At 38.5% G+C, this 24,470-nt stretch overlaps 1 protein-coding gene and 1 pseudogene across 3 annotated transcripts in view; both read right to left on the bottom strand.

Moving 5' to 3' along the window:
* PDLIM3 (PDZ and LIM domain 3) overlaps nt 1-24,470 on the bottom strand; it is a 62,525-nt gene that overhangs the window by 19,663 nt on the left and 18,392 nt on the right. For all 3 annotated transcript variants that reach the window (XM_069095787.1, XM_069095806.1, XM_069095796.1), the window contains exon 3: nt 13,581-13,665. In XM_069095787.1, the coding sequence (XP_068951888.1) occupies nt 13,581-13,665 (85 nt within the window). The remainder of the gene's footprint in view (nt 1-13,580; nt 13,666-24,470) is intronic.
* LOC138167132 (heterogeneous nuclear ribonucleoprotein D-like pseudogene) lies at nt 15,641-17,837 on the bottom strand (annotated as a pseudogene).

Genomic DNA, 24,470 nt, shown 5'->3' with positions numbered 1-24,470 from the left:
TGGATGGCTCTGAAAACTCACAGACTCTCAGATAGATGTGGGTGGGATGGTGACTATCTGCTAGAAATGAGAGGTTCCCTTTCCTTTGCTTAACTGTGCTTGCTCTGAAAATACCATGGATGTAACTCTGAGAGGAGGGATGAGAACAGAGCTGGGAGGTAGCTTCTGGCTATTTCTGGATGTTCCCTGCACTCCTTTGACAGGATATTTTTTGTATGTGTAGGAGGTCATTCAGAGGATGGTTTCTCCAGTAACTAACCCAATACACTGGGGAGTTCAGTTTTAAATTAAACCTCCTTTGAGGACTTGGAATGGATTCTTTTTTGCTTCTGACTTTGTCTCCCTAGCATCTAGTATGGTGACTTGAACTTTTCTTTTTGGTCTGTACCTCTTAATTCACCTTAATGAACAGAGTTTCCAGTGAGGTGACTCCTTTACCAGTGGATACTGTTAATTGTGATGCAACATTTAGTCTTGGAGAGTATTCTGGGGCCACTGAGAGGTTAGGTGACTTGGCCAGAGTCACATGGTCAGCTGGTGTTAGAGCCAGAACTTGAACTCGTTTTTTTCTGACTCCAAGGCCAAACCTCAATTTATCATGCCATGATGCCACTGCATTAAATCACTAATTTAATGCATAAATTAAATTAGGTGCATAAGTAGATATAACTTAAGGTAGTTTCTGAGTCCTGATCCCTCTAATATAGTGAGCATATAATTCTTCAACACATCCAACTCTAGAGAACTCATCCTCCATTCCACTCTGTCCATGTAAGAGGCATTGTGAAGTAGGAGATGGAATTTTGTACTTGGAATCATGAAGGCCTGGATTCAAATCCTGCCCCTTACTATGTATTCCCCTGGTCAAGTCACTTAATCTCTGTACCTCATTGTCATTTGCTATAAAATGAAGAGAAGGAGACTTGATGGCTTTTATGTTCTCTTCAGCTCTAAATCTGTGATCTACACACAGGCGTGAGTCACATTCCTCACCAACTCAAGAATCTGCACTGATTACTAAGAAAAAATGAAAATCATTTCTTCATTCTTCTTAGTCTGAAAATTAAATAGTACATCTTGGCTGTAGGACCCTGGGCTTAGCCACTCCACGCCTTTAGGCAATTCTCTAAGACTTGCTTGATTGAGAACTTGCTTGCTTCCATCTAGGAGAGAATTTACTCACTGGGACCCCCCCCCCCAACCCCATACAGATGAAACCATAGCTCATAGGGTATTAAATCCAGAGTTAGAAGAGACCTCAGAAACCATCTATTCCCATATCCTCATAAATAAACCAAGGCCAGAGGGGTTAAGTTTTTCTTTTCTTTTTTGCTTTTTGGAGGGCAATTGGGGTTGTGACCTGCCCAAGGTCACATGGCTAGTTTTTGTGTTACGTGTTTGAGGCTGGATCCGAACCCAGGTCCTCCTGACTCCAGGACTGGTGCTTTATTCATTCTGCCACCTAGCCACCCCAGGGTTAAGTTTTTCAAGGTCACAAAGGAAATGACAGTGGGATTTGAATTCAGATCCTCTGAATCAAAGCATTCCAGAGACAAGGGTCTTTCTTTCCATTGTGCTAGACTGCTTCCAGACAATTTTTTTTAATCATAAATAGATTTATGGAAGTGGAAGACTCTAAAAGGAAAGTATGAGGATTAATGATAAATAATTAAAATTAAAGATTAATTTTATAATCACATAAATACTTGGACCTATGGTCTCACTAGTATGGAAACTCCTTCTACTAATGTAAATTTGCAACCCACTGTAACTTGAGAGTTGCCTAGGCAACTGGGATATTAAGTGACCAGTCCATGAACTCACAGCTAGTCCATATCAAAAGTACTTGAACCTAGGTCTTTCTGATTTTAAAGTCAGCCCTCTCTTTAGTATGCCAATTATTAATAAAAAGATTAAAGCTTGAACAATATGAACAGTTTCAAGGAAATAGCATTGGAATACAAGAATGGAATATAAGAGGGATGATTCTTTCTAGTCCTGCCCTGCCACTTATTATCTGTGTGACTTTGGCCCAATCATTTTGTCTTTCAGGGACTCAGTTTCCTCATCTGTAAGTTAGGGCTAGACATGATCATCTCTAGGGTTCCTTGTAATGCTACCAGTCTATGATTTCATAAGCTGCCTAAGGAGAGCCACAAACCAAGGTTCAGAAATTGGCTAGCCCCAGGCTGGCCCTCTGAGAACAGTCTTTTCTCTATATGTACATACACACATATTTATGTATATGTATATATACATATATATGTATACACACATACGACAAAGGGCTAACTTTTATAGTCACTCATTTTCCTACTTGTTCCTCAAAATTTATGAAATAATTTGCACTTGAAACATCAGTATTTAAAATTAGATATTTCCTCAGGAGTTATTATTTGCTGAAAAGAAATATTTAAAAGCATTACTTCCTGGGAGAAGTGGGCTGGAGTTATCCAAAGGGCATATTGAAAAGTCTAGATCATGGAAAAAAAGAAGCATTTAGCATTGAGGGTCACCATTCCCATTATTTTCACTTTATTGTTGACAAATAATAACTTGCCCTCAGATAAGGTTTGAAGTGCTTAGTGAGGTAGATATAATTGCTATCCTCAAGCTACATATGAAGGCTAGAGACCTTAAGTAAATTGATGAGGGTCAAATGGCTAGATTTGAACCCAGGTCTCCTAAATCCAAGTCTAGTACTATTTCTATCTAACACTCTGCCTTTCATAATGAAAAAGCACATGAAAAAAGTCATTCTGTAGTTGAACTAATTGTGTAATATAATATTATAGTTAGTTACACTTCAATACTTTTTTTCTTAGAAAATATTAGTAACACAAAATGTCAATAGCAAAACATACAGCAAGAAAAACAGTCCAGCTCTTGTGTTTGTTCAACCTACATCACATTTCTCAAGTTCTTCTTATATGTCCTGGTAGCATCCCATGAGTTTTTACTTTATTTTGAAATTTCCAAAGACTAAATCATGAAACAAAAAGAAAGCTAATGGAATGCCATCCCAAACACAATCTTTCTTTTATTTCCCAAGCAAAGGAGACTGTTGGTGTTGGTGAGAATGTAATACTTTTTATTAGCATCCTAGAACAAATTTGGCAGAAGACTCCTCCATTGTTATCCACTTTTAATTGGCATGACCCAATAATTCCAACCCAAATAATTTGTTTGACTTGATGCATGTATGATGAAAATTGGTTTGCGGTTGGCTATGACGGCATATTATGGTTCTTGATGGCAGATCTTGAACAACTAAACTAGATAAGGCTGATGAAATAGACTCAAATAGCATTATGGAAGCTACTGCACATTTGGATGTTTAGGGATGTTTCCAAGCTGTCTTCTCTCAGCGTTCTTCTTTGGTTCACAATGATGAGAAAATAGATGTGGATACTTGTACTATGTTTACTCCTAAATGATCATGGTATTTCAGATGAAAGATTCTTTCTGCTGTATTTTTTCAGATGAATTGCTTCAGTTCTTCATTTTGCTTTCCATGTATAGACTTGTCTTTATTTTCATTCAGTCAGTATATTAACTAGCATTTCTTAAGTACCTACTACATGTCAGGAATTGTGCTAAGCAATCATCTTCGAATAAATGGATGGGGTTTTCCTCCTGATGCTGTTTAGGCCTCTTGTCATTTGACCTTGGATCAAAATTAAGTGTAGCTTTGGTGCCTGAAAAGTGTCTTTCCTATACTTGTGAATTATGCATTCAAGAAACTCAAATGACATCTAACAATTTGAACAGTATTATTTGATTTAAGGACATGTAAGTATGGGGAAAGAGGAAAGAATTCTTTGGCTGTATCATTAATGTCTTGCTTTAGAAAATGAACACTAAATTATGTTCAAGGATTCCTAGACAGAATTTCTCATAAAGTTGGAGGTTGGACTAGATAACTTTATAACGTCTCCTTCAACTTCAAGATTCTGAATCTGCTTAAAACACAATTTTTACCACTGATGTTAAGTCTTAGATATATTTGACATTACATTTCTCTGATTATTGTAGGGCAATAATGTATGAAAGATAATTAATACACTTCTCTATTTTAAGATTCATACTTTATTTGAGTCCCTTTATAATGTTAATCTACAGGGTAAGAAAAATGGTTATAACTAGAGAAAATAACTGAATCATCTTAGGGTTATATCTTGCCTAATGTTGTTGTTTAGATATTTTCAGTGATGTCTAACTCTTCCTGGCCCTGTTTCGGATTTTCTTGGTAAAAATACTGGAGTTGGTTTGTTGTTTCCTTTTCCAGCTCATTTTACAGATGAAGGAATTTAGGTAAACAGTGTTAAGTGACTTGCCCAGGGTCAGATAGCTAGTGTCTGAGGCTAGATTTGAACTCAAGTCTTCCTGACTTCCCGCCTGGTACTCCATCTAGTACACCACCTAATAGCCCAAAGTTAGGGCACCATTTCTGGATAGGTTAGAGTTTCATTCTAGAACATTTTATTCCCACTTAAGAATTAAGAATTGTATATGATTTGAAGTGTTAAAAAATAGGCATTTTTATCTGTGTAGAAATGCCTTAGTGAATCCTCTGGGACTTTATGTCCCTTTTACATACTCAAATGAATATGGATCTCATCAATTTGGATATTTTCTCCAGTGATGCACAACCCTTCCATGACTACTCATTTTCTTACATATCTTCCCATAAATTCACCACAGGGGATATTGTACAAAGTAGGCACTTAATTGATGTTTGTTCAATCAATTGAAAAACTCCTATTGCTCTAGTTGGCCTGAGCATGATGAGGTCTGGAGAAATTTAATTCTTTAGTGTTAGGTTTGTGGCAGTAGTTAGGTATGGAGTAGGGACATCTCAATTATAAAACATGTCAAAAGCAAGACAAGGCTTGGCCCCAGCTGAAAGGAAGACTGAATTCCTAGGGCTTACATAGCCCAGTGATTTGTAGATTGGGGAGGATCTATCTAGGTCTGACCTATATATGGGCTTTGTATTTTACCTGGGCAGAGGAACCAACCAAAGAGAAAATGGAATGTTCACTATGGAGTCTCAGAGCCAGGGAGCTGTAACCTGCTTTGTGTGTAGTGACGGATAGGACAAGCATACAAATCATATTCTAGAATAAAATTACTTGTTACCTTGATGATGATGATAATGAATTTTTAACCAATGACAATCAAACTTAACAACCATCGCTCATATTCTTTTGACCACAAATATGTATCTTAAAGATAAAAGGGCAGGCAGCAAGGTCTACTGGCTAGAGCCTTGATTTGGGGATTCTGGTTTATTATCCACCAGTGTGAAGTATAGCAGTAGGAAAATAGCAATTCTGTTTGTCAGGTGTGTTCATCTAAGACATGGTAAATTGGTAAGACATCTTAAATAACAATTCAAATTCATTAAGCAAACATTCATTAAATGTTTGCATATGGAGGCAGTTTGGCACAACATAAAGAGCATGAGTTTTAAGGTCTAAAGATCCAAGTTCAAATCCCATCTTTGAAACTTAACTCCCCATGGATGTGACCTCACCTTCCCTGGGCCCCAATTTCTTCATCTGGAAAATGAGGGATTTGGATCTCCCCAGAGTGAGAGCATCCAAAAGAACCTAAGGGGCCATCCAGTACAACCTATAAATGAAAGGAATTCCCACAATAACATACCTGACAAAGGTTGTCCAACCTCTACTTGAAGACCCCCAGAGAGGGGGTGCTCACCACCTCTTGAACTACTTCATTTCACTTTCAGACAACTCTGATTTTTAGAAAGTTTTCCTGGCATCAAGCCTAAATTTACCATCTTGGTTCAAACAGAACAAATCTAACCTGTCTAACATGTCTTCCACATGACAGTCCTTCAGACAATTAAAGAAAGCTATCATGTGCCCCTTGAATCTTCTCTTCTCCTTAAGCATGTCCAGCTCCTTCAACAGACTTTCTCTTGTCCTGGACTCAAACCTTTCAGCATCCTGGTTACTTTTCTATTGATGCTTTCTAGCTTATCAATATCCTCCTTAAACCATTTTATGGTGCCCAGAACTGAACACAGCATTCTAGATGAAGTGTGAGTAGGGTGCTACGCAGTGGGATTTTCACTCTTCTATTCTAAGAAGCTGAACCCCTCAAAGCAACTCAAGATTGTACTAGCTTCTTGGATTGCCACTTCACATTGCTGACACACGTAGGCCATGGAAATCCCCAGAATTTTTTGGAACAATTGTTTTCCATCAAGGTCTCTCCATCTTGTTCTAGTGAATGTGACTTTTGGTTCCCAAGAGCCAGACAACCAATAATGAACTCCAGTTCATCAGACTCATCCCAGTGCTCCAGCCTGTCAAGATCCATTTCAATTCTAGATTTTCCATCCAGTGTGTTCGTTAGCTCCTTCCCCCAGCTTTGTATCATCTGTAACTTTGATGAGCGTATCTATCATCAATGTCTTTCTCCAAGTCACTGATAAAAATGTTAAACAGCACAGATCCAAGAACAGATTGAACAAAGTAGGCGCTTAATTGACGTTTGTCTGATTGGTCACAGGTGGCCTGAGAAGTTTGTTTGTGTTTTTAGGGCTAGGTTTATGGCAGTGGATGAAGAGGCAGTGAGAACACTTCAGTGAGAACGCTTTTGCATGTCAAAAGCGGGTCAGGGATTAACCTCAGTTAAAAAGGAAGGCTCATCAGGGCTTACCAAGTCTACTCATTTGGACATTAGTGAGGGTGACTCCCATAGATATCTCCTGTCATGTTGACTTTCACCCAGTAACAAGTTATCTTTGAGTCTAACTAGGGGCAGCTAGGTTACTAGGGACGACTAGGTGGCCCAGTAGATTAAGTGCCGGCCTTGAAGTTAGGAAGACTCATCTTCTTGAGTTCAAATCTAGCCCCAGACACTTACCAGCTATGTAACCCTGGGCAAGTCACTCAACCCTGTTTGCCTCCATTTCCTCATCTGTAAAATGAACTGGAGAAGGAAGTGGCAAACCCCTCTAGTATTTTTGCCAAGAAAAACCCATATGAGGGTCATGAAAAGCTAGACATGACTGAAAATGACTGAATGGAGGGATTAAGCAGCCTCTAAAATTCCTTCTTAGCCCTGGATCTATGATGTTTGAAATGGTAGAGATATAAAAATGAACAAATTGGGTACCACTGACCTCAAGGAGCTTGAAGTCTGAATGTGGTAAGAAGGGAAATGACTCAGACACGATGATGTATAGGTATGATATATAGAACAAGATGAAAACAAAGAAGTCTAGACAAATGTGCTATGAAAAATTTGAGAATGGAAAGATTTTAAAAATTGTAAGGATTGGAAATTGATTAAGCCTAATACAACATACTACATGCTTAGGAATTTTACCAAATTATTCCCAGGTCACTTGATTTAAATAAGTCAGAGACATTTAAGTGATTGACTGGAAAGGTGACCAAGACCAGAAACTCATGAGAACCTAGCTCCACAATGACCTGTTAAGGTGCCCTTTTTAATGACCTTCACTTTTGATACTGACACATCTTTGTTTAACAAAGACCAGCCTATTCATGGCAGCTCTTTTAGAAAAGGTTCTTTCTTCATTGTCTAACAAAAGTATGAAAAAAAAATCTGTGTGGAACCATAGGCCAGTTATTCTTAGAGACCTATTCTATTTTAACAAATTTAACATCACTGATTTTGGGGGGTGGGTTGAGGTGGGGGTTGGAGCATTTCATGGCCAGCACTAGCCTCCTCCCAAAATTGTAAACTGGTCAAAGTTTCTTGTTAGCACTTTCAGTCTCCTTTTGGAGGCCCATTTTACTTTCTGCCACCTCCCTCATCTGAGGAGCACTCCTGTTACTGGTTTCTTTCTCCATTATATAAAAACCTATTATTAGGAAAAGATAGGATAGACCCATTAGCACTAAGGAATAAATGATTAAACAAAAGGTGTCACTTCATTTCTCACTCTTTTTTGACTCTTATTTGGGGTTTTCTGAGCAAAGATAATACAGTGGTTTGTCATTTCCTTCTCCAGCTCATTTTACAGATGAGGAAACTGAGGCAAGCAGGGTGAAGTGACTTTCCTAGGGTCACACAATTAGGAGGTGTCTGAGGCCGAATTTGAACTCGTGAAGATGAATCTTTCTTTTTTGGAGGGGGGAAGATAGGGCAGTTGGGGTTAAGTGACTTGTCCAAGGTCACATGGCTAGTTTTGTGTAGATGAATCTTTCTGATTTTAAGCCCAGAGCTCTATCAATTGTACCACTTGGCTACAAGGGTTACCTTTCCCAGGGATATTTGCATTTAAACCTAGGCTAAAGCCTAAGGAGTAAAGATTTAACGAAGACCTTTTAAGCATTTGCTCCTTATTAAAACTAACCTCCTTAGTCCCCCCCCCCAATCTCACAACACAGATAGCAATCTGCCTATTCTAATCAGAAAGGCCAAGTCTGACTTTTGCCTGATATTTAAAGAAAAGGAAGTTATTGAGTCTTAAGAGATTTGATTTTCAAAGGAAATGATTGAACTGGAATGTTCAGATATATTTTCCTCCCATCAATTTTCTTGTAAAAATTTCCTTGTAAAAAGCCTTTTTATTAGTTTGGTTTTTTAAATAGTCATTGCAGGGAACTCTGATTTAGCAGGTGCTTTCAGAAGCTCAGGATAGTAAAATGACTTTCCCAGGGTCACAGGGCTGTTAGATGACAAGGTAGTATTTGAATCCAACATTTCCTGTCTCTAAGCCTGACATGCTCATCTATATGATTTTTGAAAGTAACTAATGCATTTTGAGAGCATTTAAAAAAAGAATATGCAAAATTTATCCCCTTCTATCTTAAGAAGAGCTGGTTCAGAAAATATTTTTTAATGTGGTGATTTATATAGAATGCTACAAGCAAGATTTGGGTTGATTCCATTTGGTTATGGCAGTTCTGTACTGAAATGCTTAGATAAGCATCACCTTATTTGACTCTTTTATCCCATTTAGCAAGAGTAGATTTAAATGAAAATTCTTTGTCTTTTATAATTCAGCTGCATTTTTATAACTATGTTTTTTGGCATCTACAGTAACTATACAAATGCCTGGAATGAGAGTTACAAAGAATTAAGTGAAATGAGAAGCTGATTGGAGGTCTCTACATGTTTGCACTTCACAAGAACTATGACTGTCTGATGAAAAACACCATAATAAAATTGTAGAGTTGATATTTTTTCCTTTTTTTCTTTAAAACATTCACAGCTTGTATGTGTTTTATGCCCCTGCCAGAATAGAAGCCCACTGAGATCATTGATTCCTTTAGTCTGCTTTTTGTAAGCTCTGTACCTAGGACAGCAGCCTTGTATAACATAAACAGTCAATGAATGGTTGTTGAGTTGAACTAAAGATGACTTTAAAATCTAGATAAATTAAAAAATATATATAGCTACATGTAGACACGATGACTTCCTGGCCAGAACAGTTTTGTGGCTATAAACTCCATTCTGGTATGGCATGATAAAATACAGATAGTTTAGGTCAGAAAGAAAGACAGATACCTACTTCCTATTTAGATGATTTGCTCCAATATTTTTTTAAACTTACTTTGTTACTTCAGTGACTCTGGGGCAGAGTCCTTCTACCTCACAGATGAAAGTGACCTATGCCTGTGTGGTTCTTGTCCATGTTCTCTTATAAGTCTTCCTAAGAGTCTCTACTCAACTGAAGGTCTTGCTGGGACCTCTTAACATTTCACTGGTACCAGCACAGCACTAGAAATGTCTCTCTCTTCTTCTTCAGTCCTACTATGTCACCAACCCAACACTTTTTCTGATCATGCATTTCTTTGCTGATTTATTTTATAAGGTGATGCAGGGGCTAGTGTGCCAGGCCTGGAATCAGAAAGACTCACCTTCCTGAGTTTAAATCTGCTAGCTGTGTGACCCTAGACAAGTCACTTAGCCTTGCCTCAGTTTCCTCATCTGTCAAAGGAACTACAGAAGGAAATGGCAAAACACTCTAGTATCTTTGCCAAGAAAAGCCCAAATGGGGCCATAAGGAGTTGGACATGACTGAAGAATAACAACACTTTTGTGCATAAATGATCATTAATAATAAGCCACAGTTGACTTAACACTAACCATGTGTCTCTCCATTGCCCTTAGATAACCCACAATTTTAATTCTTATGGAATAGTGGTATTTTAAATTTTGTAGCCAGATGAAATCCCTCACAGAGTGTGATTGAAAATGTTTTTGTTTAGACATGAGCAGGTGGCAATTGCTGAAGATACAATAGTTTCCTAAATATAATCTTTTTGTTTCCTCTTCAACTCTGAGCCCACATTGTTGTCCATCTACATAATTTTTGAAAGTAACTAATCTATTGTACCTGTCCAAGGAACAAAAATTAATGGAATAATTCCATAGGCTGTCTACCCAGTTGTACCTTAAAATCAAGACAATAGGCAGGCTTTGTTGGTATCCTTGATTTTTTTTTACATAAATTGCTGTATTTATCCTTTTTAAAGTGGCCCTGAATTTCATTGAAGCAATTTTATAGTATCTTGGGACTTAATTTCAATGTCATTGCATGTCATTCATAGGAGTACCTGGAAGACCTCATCATCTGTAGGGGATCCCCTTTCCACTTGTGGTCTGTACAGACTATTCTCTGATAGTGTTTTACAATGCAATATTTATAATTAGAGTTTTGCTGAATTACTTCTGTGATTGAATCTATCAAGGAATCTCCTTTAAGGCTGCATTTTATTTTCTTGAATCAAAAAGGTTGGTTTAAAAAAAATAATCAGCAAACACTAAATGCAATGGGATTTTGTATTCTTTACATTGTACAGCCAGTTGTGTGACTGTGAAGAAGTCTTCTGCTGTAGAAAATCATCTGCAAAAATGAACCTGTTTCATTAAAATATTTTTATCCAGGATGCCTTTGATAGATTCAGTCTTTAAAAGCTTTTAGAGAGATGCAAAGGTATATGATACAGCAGTTGCTTATGTTTTCATGTTTGCCTTTTTTGGCTGAAATAATATTATCTATACCTTTTTTCCTCATTCTTTTGGTATCTGTCATTCAGCTTAAAAAGCCCATTTCATTGCTTTGAAAGATGTTGCTTCCAGTATGAATTTCTCCTCTGTTTATTTTGTTTGGTTTCATTTCTCTTCATGAATTTCTCTTTTTAAGTGCCATTTCCTCTTTCTTAGATGGGGATGAGGTACTGAGTCCAGATCTGGTGGTTCCATTGACTTCAATTATGAGGATATATTACAGTCCTGTGTTGTTCCATTTTATATCCACTTGTTGCCTCCTTCAAATTTCATTATAAATGCTTTTGAGATGATCTGGAGTGGTTGAGAGCTATGCATGTTTTCTACTCTTATTTCCCTTCTATTGGTCTTTAATTGCTAAATCATACCAGTCTTGAGTTGTTTCTTCATCTTTCTCTATAATATTTCTCAGATGAGTTTGTTTTATAAATCAGTGGGTGCCATATCTTTCTGCTTGATAAAAAGGTCAAGCATTTGCATGGTTTTCAGGTCCTTCTAATCTCATTTTGGTTTCTTCCTTGCAGTTTCTAAAGTTCTATAAGCCATGGTGATAATAGTACTTAATGTTTTTACCTTTGTCTATTTCTCATTTTTTAAATCAATGACTTGCTTGGATATATGGGTTTGGGGCTGTTAATGGTTTCATGCCCTGTCCTTCCGTTTTTCTTCTTCCTTCTACTTTGGTGTTGATTTGCACTAACTAGTCATTTCTTCTCCATCAAGATATATTTAATTTTAGCTTTTTTGGTTGTGATGTTGCTTGGTGTTTGCCACATCTGGAACTTTCTAACTCTGCCACTGAGGAAAGTATTCATGGTATTCCAGCACTGGCAGTCTATAAACCTTTGGATTCTTTTTTCATTCCTTATATTGAGTCTTATTTTTCATCATTTTTTTCTTTTACTTTCCTACTCTATGCCTACCTTCACCTCATAGCCAACAAGTGTCAAAGTATACAATGACTTGACTTGGAAGATCTTCTGAAGATTTTTTTTATGTTTTCTCTACTTTGACATTCTCTACAAACAGATGTTGGTGCTCAGACTTCAGGGTGGTCTTTTTGATTATCCCCCAAATAAACATTGTAACACCAGATGACCAAACACTTCCACCTACTTGTTGTCTTTGTGCAAATGATTAAACTAAATAAAACAAATCCATGATTTTTCAATTTTTTTGTGTCATGGACCCTTTTGGTAGGCTGGTGAAGTCTACAGATCCCAACTCCCTTCTCAGAATAATGCTTTTAAATGTATACAATAAAACATAATATTTTAGAAAAGAACCAATTATGTTAAAATATAGTTATCAAAATGCTATTTTATTATTATTATATTAGCAAAAAAAGAAAAACCTTTTTAAAAAGGTTCCTGGAAACCACTTTGAAAACCCTACTCTATAGGCTCTGTTGTGAGTATTACCTCTTTGCTACACTTACCTTTAGTACACTGATGACCTCTAAAGCATATTCCAAGTCTCCATTTATGATCTTATGCTCTTATCTGCTTCCAAAGCTTCAATTATCATCTCTACAAAGGTGACAACTGTTTCCACTCTTCTCTCTTATTGATGTTTTCAAGGAGAATTTATAAGTCATTCTTTTCTAAAGCTTAAATTTCCTTTTGTCTTCTGACTTTATTTATAGTAAGAATATTAATATTGATGTGGTTCTTCTAGTCGCATGTTGAATTGTTGGTCATTGGACAAAAAGTTCACATTTAGAAGAGTATCATCCATCGTATCTATCTATCTATCTCTACCTATTTATCATCTCTCCTTCTTTATATACTCACACATACATATACACATATATACTTTAAAAATGGATTTTCTTAGCACTCTGTATTCCCTTTTCCTGCTGTTTTGCTATTATAGCAGTAGAGGGAGGCCACATCAAATGTTGGGCCATTTGTATTTTTGTGTTTGATGAGTTGCCATGACCATAGTGGCTGACCTCCTGGTGATGAACATTTCTCTACTTAGCCAGGCTGAACCTAGGATAACAGATGGAGTCTATAGGCAGTGCCATATTGAAAGCCTTCCAGTTTGGTTGAAGCTTCCATAACTTGCAGTCTAGTGGCGTAGCCTTCAAGAAGCCTAGGCCAATTCCATGTCATGGCAAAACATTGGAGCAAAAGTTTTTTTGTGGGATGCCTGGGTGGTTTCTAATGTTTTATTCCACTTTGAAGGAATCCACAGTATGAATAGATATGATCAGAAGGGAACATTTGAAACGTTTAAGGGAAATATTTTCATTTATTCAGTGTCATGAATGAAGTATACAGTTTCAGGGAAAGTAGACTACACCTGTAGACTCTATCAACAACAAAATACTTACAATATGCTTAATTTATAACCCAATTTAAAGAAGGCAAACTTTGGTTAAAACTCACAATCAGGCATCAGATGTTAGTGTAGGAAGTGGCTTATAGGAAAGAACTTAAGACAAATGGAAAACCAATAGGAAATGAAAAATGTCAGTTTTAAAGTATACAAAAACCACATGGGATGTGAGGTTAGCAAGATGCCAGAATCATTTACTCCATCATTCATACCTGGGGTTCTGATTCTAAGTTGATTTTGAAAGGATGTGCTTTCCCATCTTCTGAAACTTGGGGAGACCATAAGCGAGTTTCTGCCCTGTTGATAAAATAGAATAATTTAATCCCTAGCTTTTAGAAGTTACATCTCCCCCTCTAGCCCAATGATCGGATAATGTTTTCTTCCCTACAGTTGAATACTAACAATATAACCTCTAAGGACTGAATAAAAATTATTTTTCCTATATCCTCACCCTGTTTAGTCATATACAAATAATGCTATGTCTGTTTTCTGTCATCTGGAATGCATCAAGATTTCCCCTGAGGCTCTTGTGTAAAATCTGGGGTAACCAGTTCCTAAATGTACATTTGAAGTTGCGTGGGAATGTAGAAATGCCTAGAAGACTAAGCCTTGAGTATTCACTGAAATAGTATATATACACTTCCTCCATATTGTTCATGTTGTTCTATTGTTCATGGTCTGGAGTTGAATCCATGCAAGGGCGTTCAACCATTTGCCTGGTAGATGAGTTGCTGCTTAGTGGTTTGGCATTATGGGAATTTGCTTGGTCTTCACTCTGGGGCTTGCCTAACCCTATTATTTACTTCATATATCACCTTTTCTATACAAATGGTCAACACTCTAGTCTACACCCTCATCAAATTTCTCTTGGACTACTCTAATAGCCTTTTTATTGGTCTGCTTGCTTCTAGCCTCTATTTTTTCCCATTTATCCTCTGCAAATTTACCAAAATAATTTTCCAATGGCAAGGTTGTAGGATTGTACATTTACAGCCAGAAGAGAATTTTAAGGCCATGTAGGCTCAGAAAAGTTAAATGACTTGCCTATGATTACACAGCTAAAAAATGACAGAGGTAGAGTTTGAATGTAGGTCTTCATGACTTCAAGCCCACATTATATTCATTATTCCAGTTCTGAAATTATCTCACTCCTGCTGAAAGACCTTCAGTTGCTCCCTATTGCCTACAGGATAAAATCAGACCTTTCAGCCCTCCACAATCCAGCTCCTACCTATGTTTCCAGCCTTATTTCATACTACTGCTCTTCAGAATCTCCAAGTTCCAATCAAACCGGTCTCTAGCTTTGCCCTAAATTCTATACCCCATCTCCTACCTCTATGCATTCACATGATTAGTGCCCCACTACTGAAATACTCTTCTTACTGTTAACTCCTAGAATCTTTATCTTCCTTTAAGCTCAAGTGTATGTACCATGGCACACCTTCATTGACACTCTCTGTTTTTAGTGCCTTCTTCCACCTCAAATTTCCTTGCACTATATTTCTTTTTTTTTTTTTGAAGAGTAAGGATAAAAAACTTTTATTCATTTATTAGGGAAAGGACAATTTCAGTGTTAAACTTGTCACCTAATCATAAAATTGTAAACTACTTACAGGAATCACTCCCCTAAATATACTGCACCTATTGCCTTTGACAACACAAATTCAAATGTCTCCCTCCAGTGTCTTGTGGTTCCAGGTGAGCAAACCAGAAAACAATTCCTGGTGAAACCCAATTCCATCACTCTGCTTATAAGGTAGGCCAATTTAGCAACAGCAACATGGGGACAAACTAAAGCTGGGATGCAAAGAAAGTAAACTTGACAGCCCTCAAGTGACTGAGAAGGAAGACTTATTGCAGAGGACAGAAGGAAAAAAAAAAGGCAATGTGGGCAAAACTTAGCCTCAGATAAAGGTTTAACTGGACTGCATACAATTACAAGTAAACTTCAGGGATGGTATAAGAGAAACAAGCCCTCTCATACCACATACCCCTTCAAAGAACAAACTTGGTATTTCAGGTCTAACAGCCCAGCATCTACAGGGTGCATGTAAACCAGTTTAATATAGACCCATTTGAATGTCAAGCTCAAGATTTCAGTCTCTGCTCAAGAGCCTTAGTCTAGCGCAGTATGCTATTAGGAAGCCCTGCTATAATTACACAGAATGTCACATAAATAAGGCCTTAAGTTTCTAGTTACCACATATCCCTCCCCCTTAATCTGAATAAGGAAAATGCTTCACTACTCAGAGCACATGCACTATTAATATCATTTAAAAATGGAAAAATAACCTTTATTTAGAATACAAAACAATACATGAGTTTATGGGATTTACTACCATGACTTTTCCTAAAAAGTTCCAAGACAAAAGCCATAACTCTACTAAAGCTTTCCAAGTGTGTGTTCCAATAAGAAATAGCTACTTATGGTTTGGCAGCGGCAGTGACATAATGCACTATTTCAGAATACAATTTACTTACAATTCTAGTGAAAATCTTGCCCATATTAATCTTTGATCCAGTTTCAATGGATGTAGAAATATGCAATTTGAACTACACTCACATTCAATGCAAGTGTCAAGTAATCATAATAGATGAATGGGTTTTTTTTTTTTTGGTTTTGTTTTTTTTACAAACAGGCTCAAAGCATCTTGTCAACTTGTAAAAGTACTTACTAACTTACTCTGTGTTGTTTAATAAAAAGGTGCTATACTTAGAAAAAAAAAAAAAGGTCGAGGGATCTATGGCCTGATAAAAACAATTTCAGCTATTCACAACATGCTGAATTAACACTTCTCATCACAAAGATCCCAAGAACGCATATCGGGAACAAACGCTATTTAACTGCATGGTCACTAGCATCTATCCTTATTTTAAACATGGACATGAATCCTTAGCATAGACCTTTTGTCAAGGGAATTAGGACACTAAGGCAAAGTTTGCTGCTCGCTATTTATAAAGGACCACTGCTTCTCCCCATTGTCCATGACTCCTAGAGAATAAACTGTGCCTCAATTATTGCTTATTTAAAATTACATTTTTTTTACAGAGCTATTTAGTACCTGACACAGAAAAACAATCACAAGTAATTTATTTTTGAGAATCAATTAACATGAAATTATACAAATAAAATTTGTATAAACACAAATCCACATTTTGTCATAACACAGATAGCAAAGGACAAAAGCAAAAACAAGAAAACTAAATCGGCCGCTATATACAATTGGACATAGTTGTGTCATGTACACTAAAAGTCTTTTACAAAATAGTCATCTCAGATCAATAGAAGACCACTCTCCATTCAATGTCGTCATCCTGCAAGATAGACTGCTGTAGCATCCACACCTGTTTTCTCCATGCCCTCCTTTAATATGGCTGGTAATTGTTTTGGTGATTACCACCCCCTCGGGATGCTTTGCCATACGTGCTTTGTTGACCACTGTAGTCTGCACATCCATGTCCATATCCATAGTTCCCATAGTTATACCCAGTATAATCATATCCGCCATAGCCACTATAGTTTTGATCGCCACCATAGGCACTATTGTAATTTCCATATCCTTGATCATAATAGTTATTAAATCCTTGGTTCCAGTTTTGGCCCTGACCTCGGCCACGACCCCTAGTCCCACCTCAGCCGCCGGCCGCAGCACCCCTCCCTCCTTTCTGTTACTGCTGCTGCTGCCTGTATACCTCTTTGGGCTGGGCAACTTTGATTTCACACTTCCCAGAACCAATCTGGTGATATCTGTTCTCTAACAATTTCTTAACTGGCTCCTCGTCTGTGTACGTGATAAAACAGAATCCTCTTCTCTCGTTAGTCTTCGTGTCCGTGGGAAGCTCGATGTTCTCGATCTCTCCGAACGCCCCGAAGTCCTCCTGGATCTGCTCCTCCACGAGCACCTTCTTGGGCGGCTCCTTGCCCTTCAGCGCCTTGGCCCGCTTCGGGTCTATCAACTTGCCGTCCAGCTCGTGCTCCTTGAGCTCCAGCACCTTGTCCACGCTGGCCGCGTCTTTGAAGAGCGAGAAGCCGAAGCCCCGCGATCGCCCGTGACTGGGGCCGTCTTGATAGTGCAGTCCACCACCTCTCCGACGTGGGACAGGTACTCGGTCAGGTCTTTCTTGCTCGTGTCCCAGCTCAGCCCTCCGATAAACATCTTACCGTCGTCCTGCTGCTTCTTGCTGGCGTTGATCTCGGAGCCCTCGGCGACCTCCTCCATGTTGCTGTACTGGTTCATGTCCCCCATAGCGGCGGGGCTGTCGGCCGGGGGCAGGCGGCGTGGAGAGGCAGTAGCAGCGGCGGCGCGTTGGATGGAGCCCGATGTAAAATGGCGGCGGAAGAGCTGCACTATATTTCTTTGTGAACATATTTATGCTCATAGAACGATGAGATCCTTTAACAGGGAAGGATTCTTTTGTTTTGTCCTTGAACCTTCCCCAGTAACTTGCACATATTGTCCTTAATAAATCTTGGTTGAATTAAATCTCATCAAATTGATTTCTCAGATGACAAAGGATTTGATGGAAGGAAAACTTTTTTTTTGTTTTTTTTTTTTTTATAAGCTAATAGAATTCAACATTGCCAAACAGTCAAAATATGAAGATGAAGAACAATACCATTCCTAACTTAAAAGAATTTATAGATCAGTGGGGTAATAGACATTAATAACAGCAATTTATATTTAGATATCGATAGGTTTAATTTTATTTTAGTTTTTTAAACTGGGAGTTCATTATCTCACCCAGGCTTGAAAGCATGATGAACCATCATGGGCTCACTAATGAGATGCATGGGAGCTTTGATCTCTACTTCTGAACTGGCCTGGTTTGCTTTTCCTCAGGCAGCCTTGTGCCACTCTGCTCCTGGGAGCTCACCATCCCGGTGCCAGACTTATTGTAGATAACTGAATGTCTTAGCCCAATGAAGCTTGGAACTCCTGAGCTAAAGCAATTCACCAACCTCAGCCTCCCTGGTAGCAGGGATTACAGGTGTAAGCCACCATGACTAATCCATTTTGGGTTATATAAAACACTTTTCTCATACCAGCCTTGTGAGGTAGATAGTAAATTATTATTATCTCCATTTCACAGATGAAGAAACTGAAGCAGAGACAATTTAAGTGACTTGTCCAGGGTCACTCAATGAGTAAATGAGATGGCAGGTCTTCCTCCAATTCCAATGCTCTTCCCACTAGGCCACCTCCCCCCTCCCAAGTAACTATAGTAACATTTGCATAGGAGAGGTCACACAGTGGAATATGAGAGACTAGAGGAGGGAGATATCCCTCCTATCTGGAAGGAATTAGGAGAGACTTCATAGAAGAGTGCAAGCTGGAAGGACAAGAATAACTTCAGCAGTCAGAGATTTGTGTGTAACCCACTGAAGGCCTGTGAGAATGTATGAATGGTGAGAAAGTAAAGCATAGAGTCAAGAAATAATTAGCAGCCTTTAGTTTGGCTGGCCTGTGGAATGCATGAAGGGAAGTGCTATGGAATAAGGCTGCAAGGATGGGGTAAACCCAGATGGTTGTTATGAATAACAGAATAAGGACTTCTTGTTGTCTTGTGTAGCCACTGAGCAGTCACTGAAGGTTTTCAGCAAGGAAGGGTGTGGCAAATGAAAATTTCTTAGAGACAGACTTTCTGGGTAAATTGTAATCAATTTTATTGATTACAGCTGGCAGATAATAAAATGAGCTCAGGTATTTCTCTGGGTGACCAAAGAGAACTCTCAGGGGAGACCTTGAATACTTATGAAGCCTTTGAAAAAGGAGGTACACCTGAGAATTGCAATCAACTCTGATTGGTTAACAAGTAATGAGAGAATGAATATTATAATGAGAAGTGGGCTTATTCTAATGAGGGACTGAAGGACATGACTCTGAACACTCAGTCTTGGACAAATAGACTTATCTCTACCCAGACCATTGCCTTCTAGGGCAATCTAGACAAAAGAGAGATCCACTTCCACTCAGACCTGCCTGACTAAAACACAATGGGCCAAAATTCACTTAGACTAAAATCTCTTTACCTTTTGATCAGATCTAAACTTTCCCGCTTGGGCAAGTCTCTCCCAAAATTTCATCTCATCATCAGCACTGCCTTTCAAAAAATGGTTGAACAGCCCACCAGGTCTGATCTTCAGATGATGAAATAGAAAGGTGAAAAATCCCAGTCTCAATTCAACAACTGGTTATCAATACAAAAGTGAAATAATTATGTCTCTCAAGGGACACAATCAGACCTACATATGCATAAGATTATTATGGCAGCTGTGTGAAAGAGGAATGGGAGAGAGGAGACTAGAGAAATAAAGAGAAGTTAGTAGGCTATTGCAATCCAGATTAGAATTAGTAATTAGGGTCTGAACTGTGAACTAGTAGTGAGATTGGAAAGGATGGTATGGATTCAAGAGGTACTGCAGAAAGAGAATAAATAGGACTTAACAGCTGATTTTTATATACAAGGTGAATAAGAGAAAAGACTCAAAAATGAATTCTGAGGTTTTGAATTTTCATGATATAGAGAAAAAAGGAGGGAAAGGGGGCGGCCAGGTGGCACGGAGAGTAAGCACCAGCCCCAGAGTTGGGATGACCTGGGATTGAATCTGGGTTCATATACTTAGCACCACATCCAGAAATAACTGGCCGTGTAACCTTGAGCAAGTTACTTAACCCCAATTGCTTTTAAAAAAAAAGGAGGGAAAGAATATGTAATAGTGAATCAAACCTTCAATCAATTAATTATCAGAATTGCACCCATTGAGTCATCAGAGCATCCCATGGTCATAGCCTGTAGGCACCTGGAAATGCCAGACTGAGGTTGGAGCCCAGTATAGATTTGGAGAAGGAATGGTGATGAAGGACATTAAAAGTGATAAGATAATTAATGATAAGAATGTAGAGAGATAACAAAAGAGAGGAAAAGGATAGCAGCAGAACCTACATTTGTGGGATGGACAGAAAGTAGAGTTAGTGAAGAACAAAGGGAAGTGGTCAGAAAGGTAGGAGGGGGATCAGAAAGGCAAGGCGACTTGTAAGCTAAGGACAAAGACAGTACCAAGAAGGAGAGGGTGACTCACAGTATCGAATACTATAATAAGGCCAAGGAGGACAAGAACTGACAACAGGTCACTTTATTTGTCAATTAAGAATTCACTGATGCCTTCAGAGAAAGCAGTCTCACTATAGTGGTAAGGACAGAGTCATTGAAGAGTCCCCAAGGGTGAATGGGTATTGAAAAAGTAGAGGTAATGGATATAGGCTACTCTTTTTTAGAATTTGTCAGTGACAGGATGAGAAATATAAGATATTTATAAGATATATACATATATATATAAGAAATATAAAATAAGATGAGAAATATAAGCTTCAGGGTAGTAAATTAAGGGTAAAAGATTGGTTTTTATTTGTAGGCAGGATATAAGAACCAGCTAGAGAGGGAGAGATCGACAATGAATTGAGGATGAGAAAGATCAATGGAACAAAGTCCTAAAAGAAAAGGAGAGAATGAGATCAAGATGCAAGAGTTATTTTGACAAGGATCTGCCTCATCCTCGGAGACTGGGTGGAGGGTGAAGAAGATGGGAGAAGATAGAGGTTTTGAAGGATGGAGAAGGAAAGGTAAGAACATTGGGACCACAGAAGCATAGATCTTTAAAGTTAGAAGGGGCTAGAGAGGTCATCAGTTTTCTCATTTGCTAAATGAGTCTCTAAATTCTCTGGTATAATTCAAACCCTCTGCTTTACAAGGGTCCCAGAGAGATTAAGTTGCTTGCCCAAGGTCACAGAGGTAGCAAATACTGAAGTCAAGACTTGAACCTCCATTTTCTGATTCCAAATCCAGGGCTTTTCCCAAGATGCCTCCTGTTTAGGATGACCTCAGTCGTTTCATTAAGGTAGAAGGTAAGCTCATCATTTGAGAGGGATCAGGGTAGAGATGGAATTTGGGGCTGCAGGAGACCTGAGAATGCTTGGAACAGCTGCAGTAGGGAGTGTGGTATGGAGTTAATCAGTGCTGAATAAAAGGACTGCTATTTATCATTTCACATTTGGCAGCATGAAGTTGTTGGAGACTCAGAGGGAAGTTTCGTGACTTTCTCTAGCAATGTTTCACCTCTTGAGTATAGAAGTAGAGAAGGAACATGGTGGGGGTGATTCAAGGTTAGGGATTAGCAGGGTGGGAGCACCAAAATGGTCAAAGGGGAAAGGGATTTTTAAAATGGATGATAATCATTGAAATGGTTGATTTTAATCAGTTATTAAGTACTTACTATATGCTAGGTAATGTGCTGAGCACTGGGAATAGTAATATATAAATAAGAAATAGGAAAAAAGAAAGTCCCTGCTCTCAACAAGCTCACAATCTTATGGGAGAAGATAATACCAACACACACACACACACACACACACACACACAAGCTGAAGAGTGGGAGTGGGGAATGGGAGGGTAGAAGGTACCTATGAGGGTATCGAAGTGAGAGAAATCCCAGAGTAGTGCAGCCAGGTGGGAAAGGAAGAGATATTTGTTCTGAGCCCCCTACTGGGATGGAGATTTTGGGGTTAATGGCTCTGCTTTCCAATCAGAGGGGCAGAGAGCAGTGATAAAGTGTGAGTACCAAGGCTAATTTGATCTTGCAGAATGAAGTTTTCCATTGATGAAGTTCCTGGGGCATAGTAGAAGAGTCAGAGAAATCCCAAAGTAGGGCAGTTAGGTGGAAAATGAGGAAGGTCAAGATTGTGAGGGGAAGGAAGTAATTCTAGAAAATGGATAATAGGAAACAGGGAACAAAAAAAGGATCAAGGGATCAGAGGTCAGATTTAAGGCACAGGAGACATTCAGAAAAGTGAATATATATGGGGGAGATGGAAGGGTAGGAAGTCATGATCTGAAAGAGGAATGTCAAAGTTCAAGATCTTAAGGTCTGAGCAGGTTCTGATCATGAGATCTAAGGTATGACCTCTTATTTCTTCTCTCTCTCCTTTTGGGAAATTATAAAAAACACGAATCAACAAAGTGTCTCCTATATATAGCTTCAAGCTTCCATTGTGCCAGGCAGGAGAATGTTCAAAAGATCAGCAGATGCTAGCCACCAGCATCTAAAGAGGGCTGTAGCATCAGATGACATGAATTTCAAGTCAACAAGATTTTCTTAAGCACCTACTATGTGCCAGGCCCTGTGATAAGTGCTAGGGCTACAATTAAAGCCAAAACCAAACTAAAACCACAATTAAAAGGGGAAGACAGCATACAATTATGTACAAGTAATCTATAGACAAGATAAATTGGAAATAATTCTAGAGGGAACTATAAAAGAGAGGTTATAGAAACATAGAATTTCAGGATTAGAAGGAATCTCAGTGATTATTGAAGCCATCCTTTACCAAAAGATGAATCTTTAGTATATACTTAACTAAGTTCTCATCTAGCCTTTGCTTAAAGGCTGAGGATTACCTCACCACCTCCTGAGCAAGCCCAGTCCTCAGTTTAATTGTAAGGAAGCTTTTCCTTCAATCAAACTTAATTTTATATCTTTTCAACTTCCTCCCCTTGCTCCTGGTTCTGCTCTATGGGATCAAAAAGAACAAATCTAATCCTGCTCTGCAATAGCACTTCAGATACTTGGAGAAAGGTATTCTGCCTCCTTCAGTCTACCAGGTTACACATCTCTGGTTACTTCAAGTGATTCTCATAAGATTTGCACTTGCAATTTTACTGTCCTGATTTTCCTCTTCTGGAGACTCTTGATTTTTATCAATATCCTGCCTAAAATCTCGGACCTCAACACAATATTCCATATGGAGTCTGAATAAGGCAGTGTACAGCAAGACAAAAGTTAACTAGTTCTTGGAGGCTTTGCCTTTATTAATACAGTTTTAATTCACATCAGCTGCGAAAGAACACTATTGACTCATTGAGCTTGTAGTTCACTAAGAACCCTAGCTTCTTTTCCAGATGAATGAACCTGGCTATGCCTCTGTGATCTTGTACTTGTGGAGCTGAGGCTTTAGCCACAAGTATTGGCAGGTAATTGTGACAGAGAAAGGGTCTAATGTAGTGGTTCTTATCTTTTCCTGTCATGGAGTCCTTTAGCAGTCTGGGAACACACCTATGGATCTCTTCTCCGGATAATCTTTTTTTAAAAAATCATTTATAATTCAAGGAAATGCCAAATTTTTGTTAAAGGTTGATCAAAAATAAAGATATAATTTTATCCCATCGAAGTTCATGGGCACTCTGAAATCTATTCACAGACTTTGACCCCTTGAGAATCAATGGGGGTTCACGGACCTCAGGTCAAGAAATTCTAGTCTAGAAATTCTAGTAAGTGAGTAAGAGGTCAACTCTTCCTCTTGGTCCGGTGAGTGAGTGGAGGAGGGGGAGAAAAAGAATGACAGTATTGGAGAGGTTGGCAAGAAACGGCACTTAAGAAAAGCCAGGTTTCTGTGACGCTAAGAAGGAGGAGTGCAAGAGGACTGAAGGGAGTTTGTTTGCATTAATTCTAGTGTCTTCCTTCTATTGATTATTTACCATTTATCCTGTAAATAGCTTGCTTTGTATATGTTTGCTGCATTTTGTTTTCAGTATTGTATGGTAAGCACCTTGAGGACAAGGACTGTCTTGGTTCTGTATCCTTAATGCTTAGCACAGTGACTGATACATAATAAGCCATTAATAAGTATCTATTTATTAATTAAAGGTTTCTAAAGATTACAGTGGTAGGAGAAAAGAAAAACAGGTATGAGTTGGGGGAAGGATGATTCCCAGGTAGGGATAAGAGTAGGGGGATAAGAAAAAATAATAACAGCAAGTGGCCTGGCCTTGCGCTTTATATAGCAGTACATACCTAAACTATGTGGGCAAAACTATATCACTGCAAACTCCCTGAGTGAGCCTTGGAGCCCAGCCCTGCACTCCTGTGTGAAGGCTGGTGAACATCTTTTCCTCTCTTTGCCTCAAAAAACCCTATTCCTTTTTCTGTTTACATACCTAGACACACTCCTTTATTTCCCCATATACTTGTTGTTTTTTTCATATTTAAATGTTCCCACAGTTTCTGTGTTTTGGGGTGTGTGTGTGTGTGTGTGTGTGTGTGTGTGTGT

This window comes from Petaurus breviceps, unplaced genomic scaffold (assembly GCF_028583685.1).
Source record: "Petaurus breviceps papuanus isolate PSGF00001 unplaced genomic scaffold, PetGlider_PUasm1.0 126, whole genome shotgun sequence".
NCBI classification, from domain to species: Eukaryota; Metazoa; Chordata; class Mammalia; order Diprotodontia; family Petauridae; genus Petaurus; species Petaurus breviceps.
Note: the sequence above shows the minus strand (reverse complement) of the source record. Positions and strands in the feature narration are given on the sequence as shown.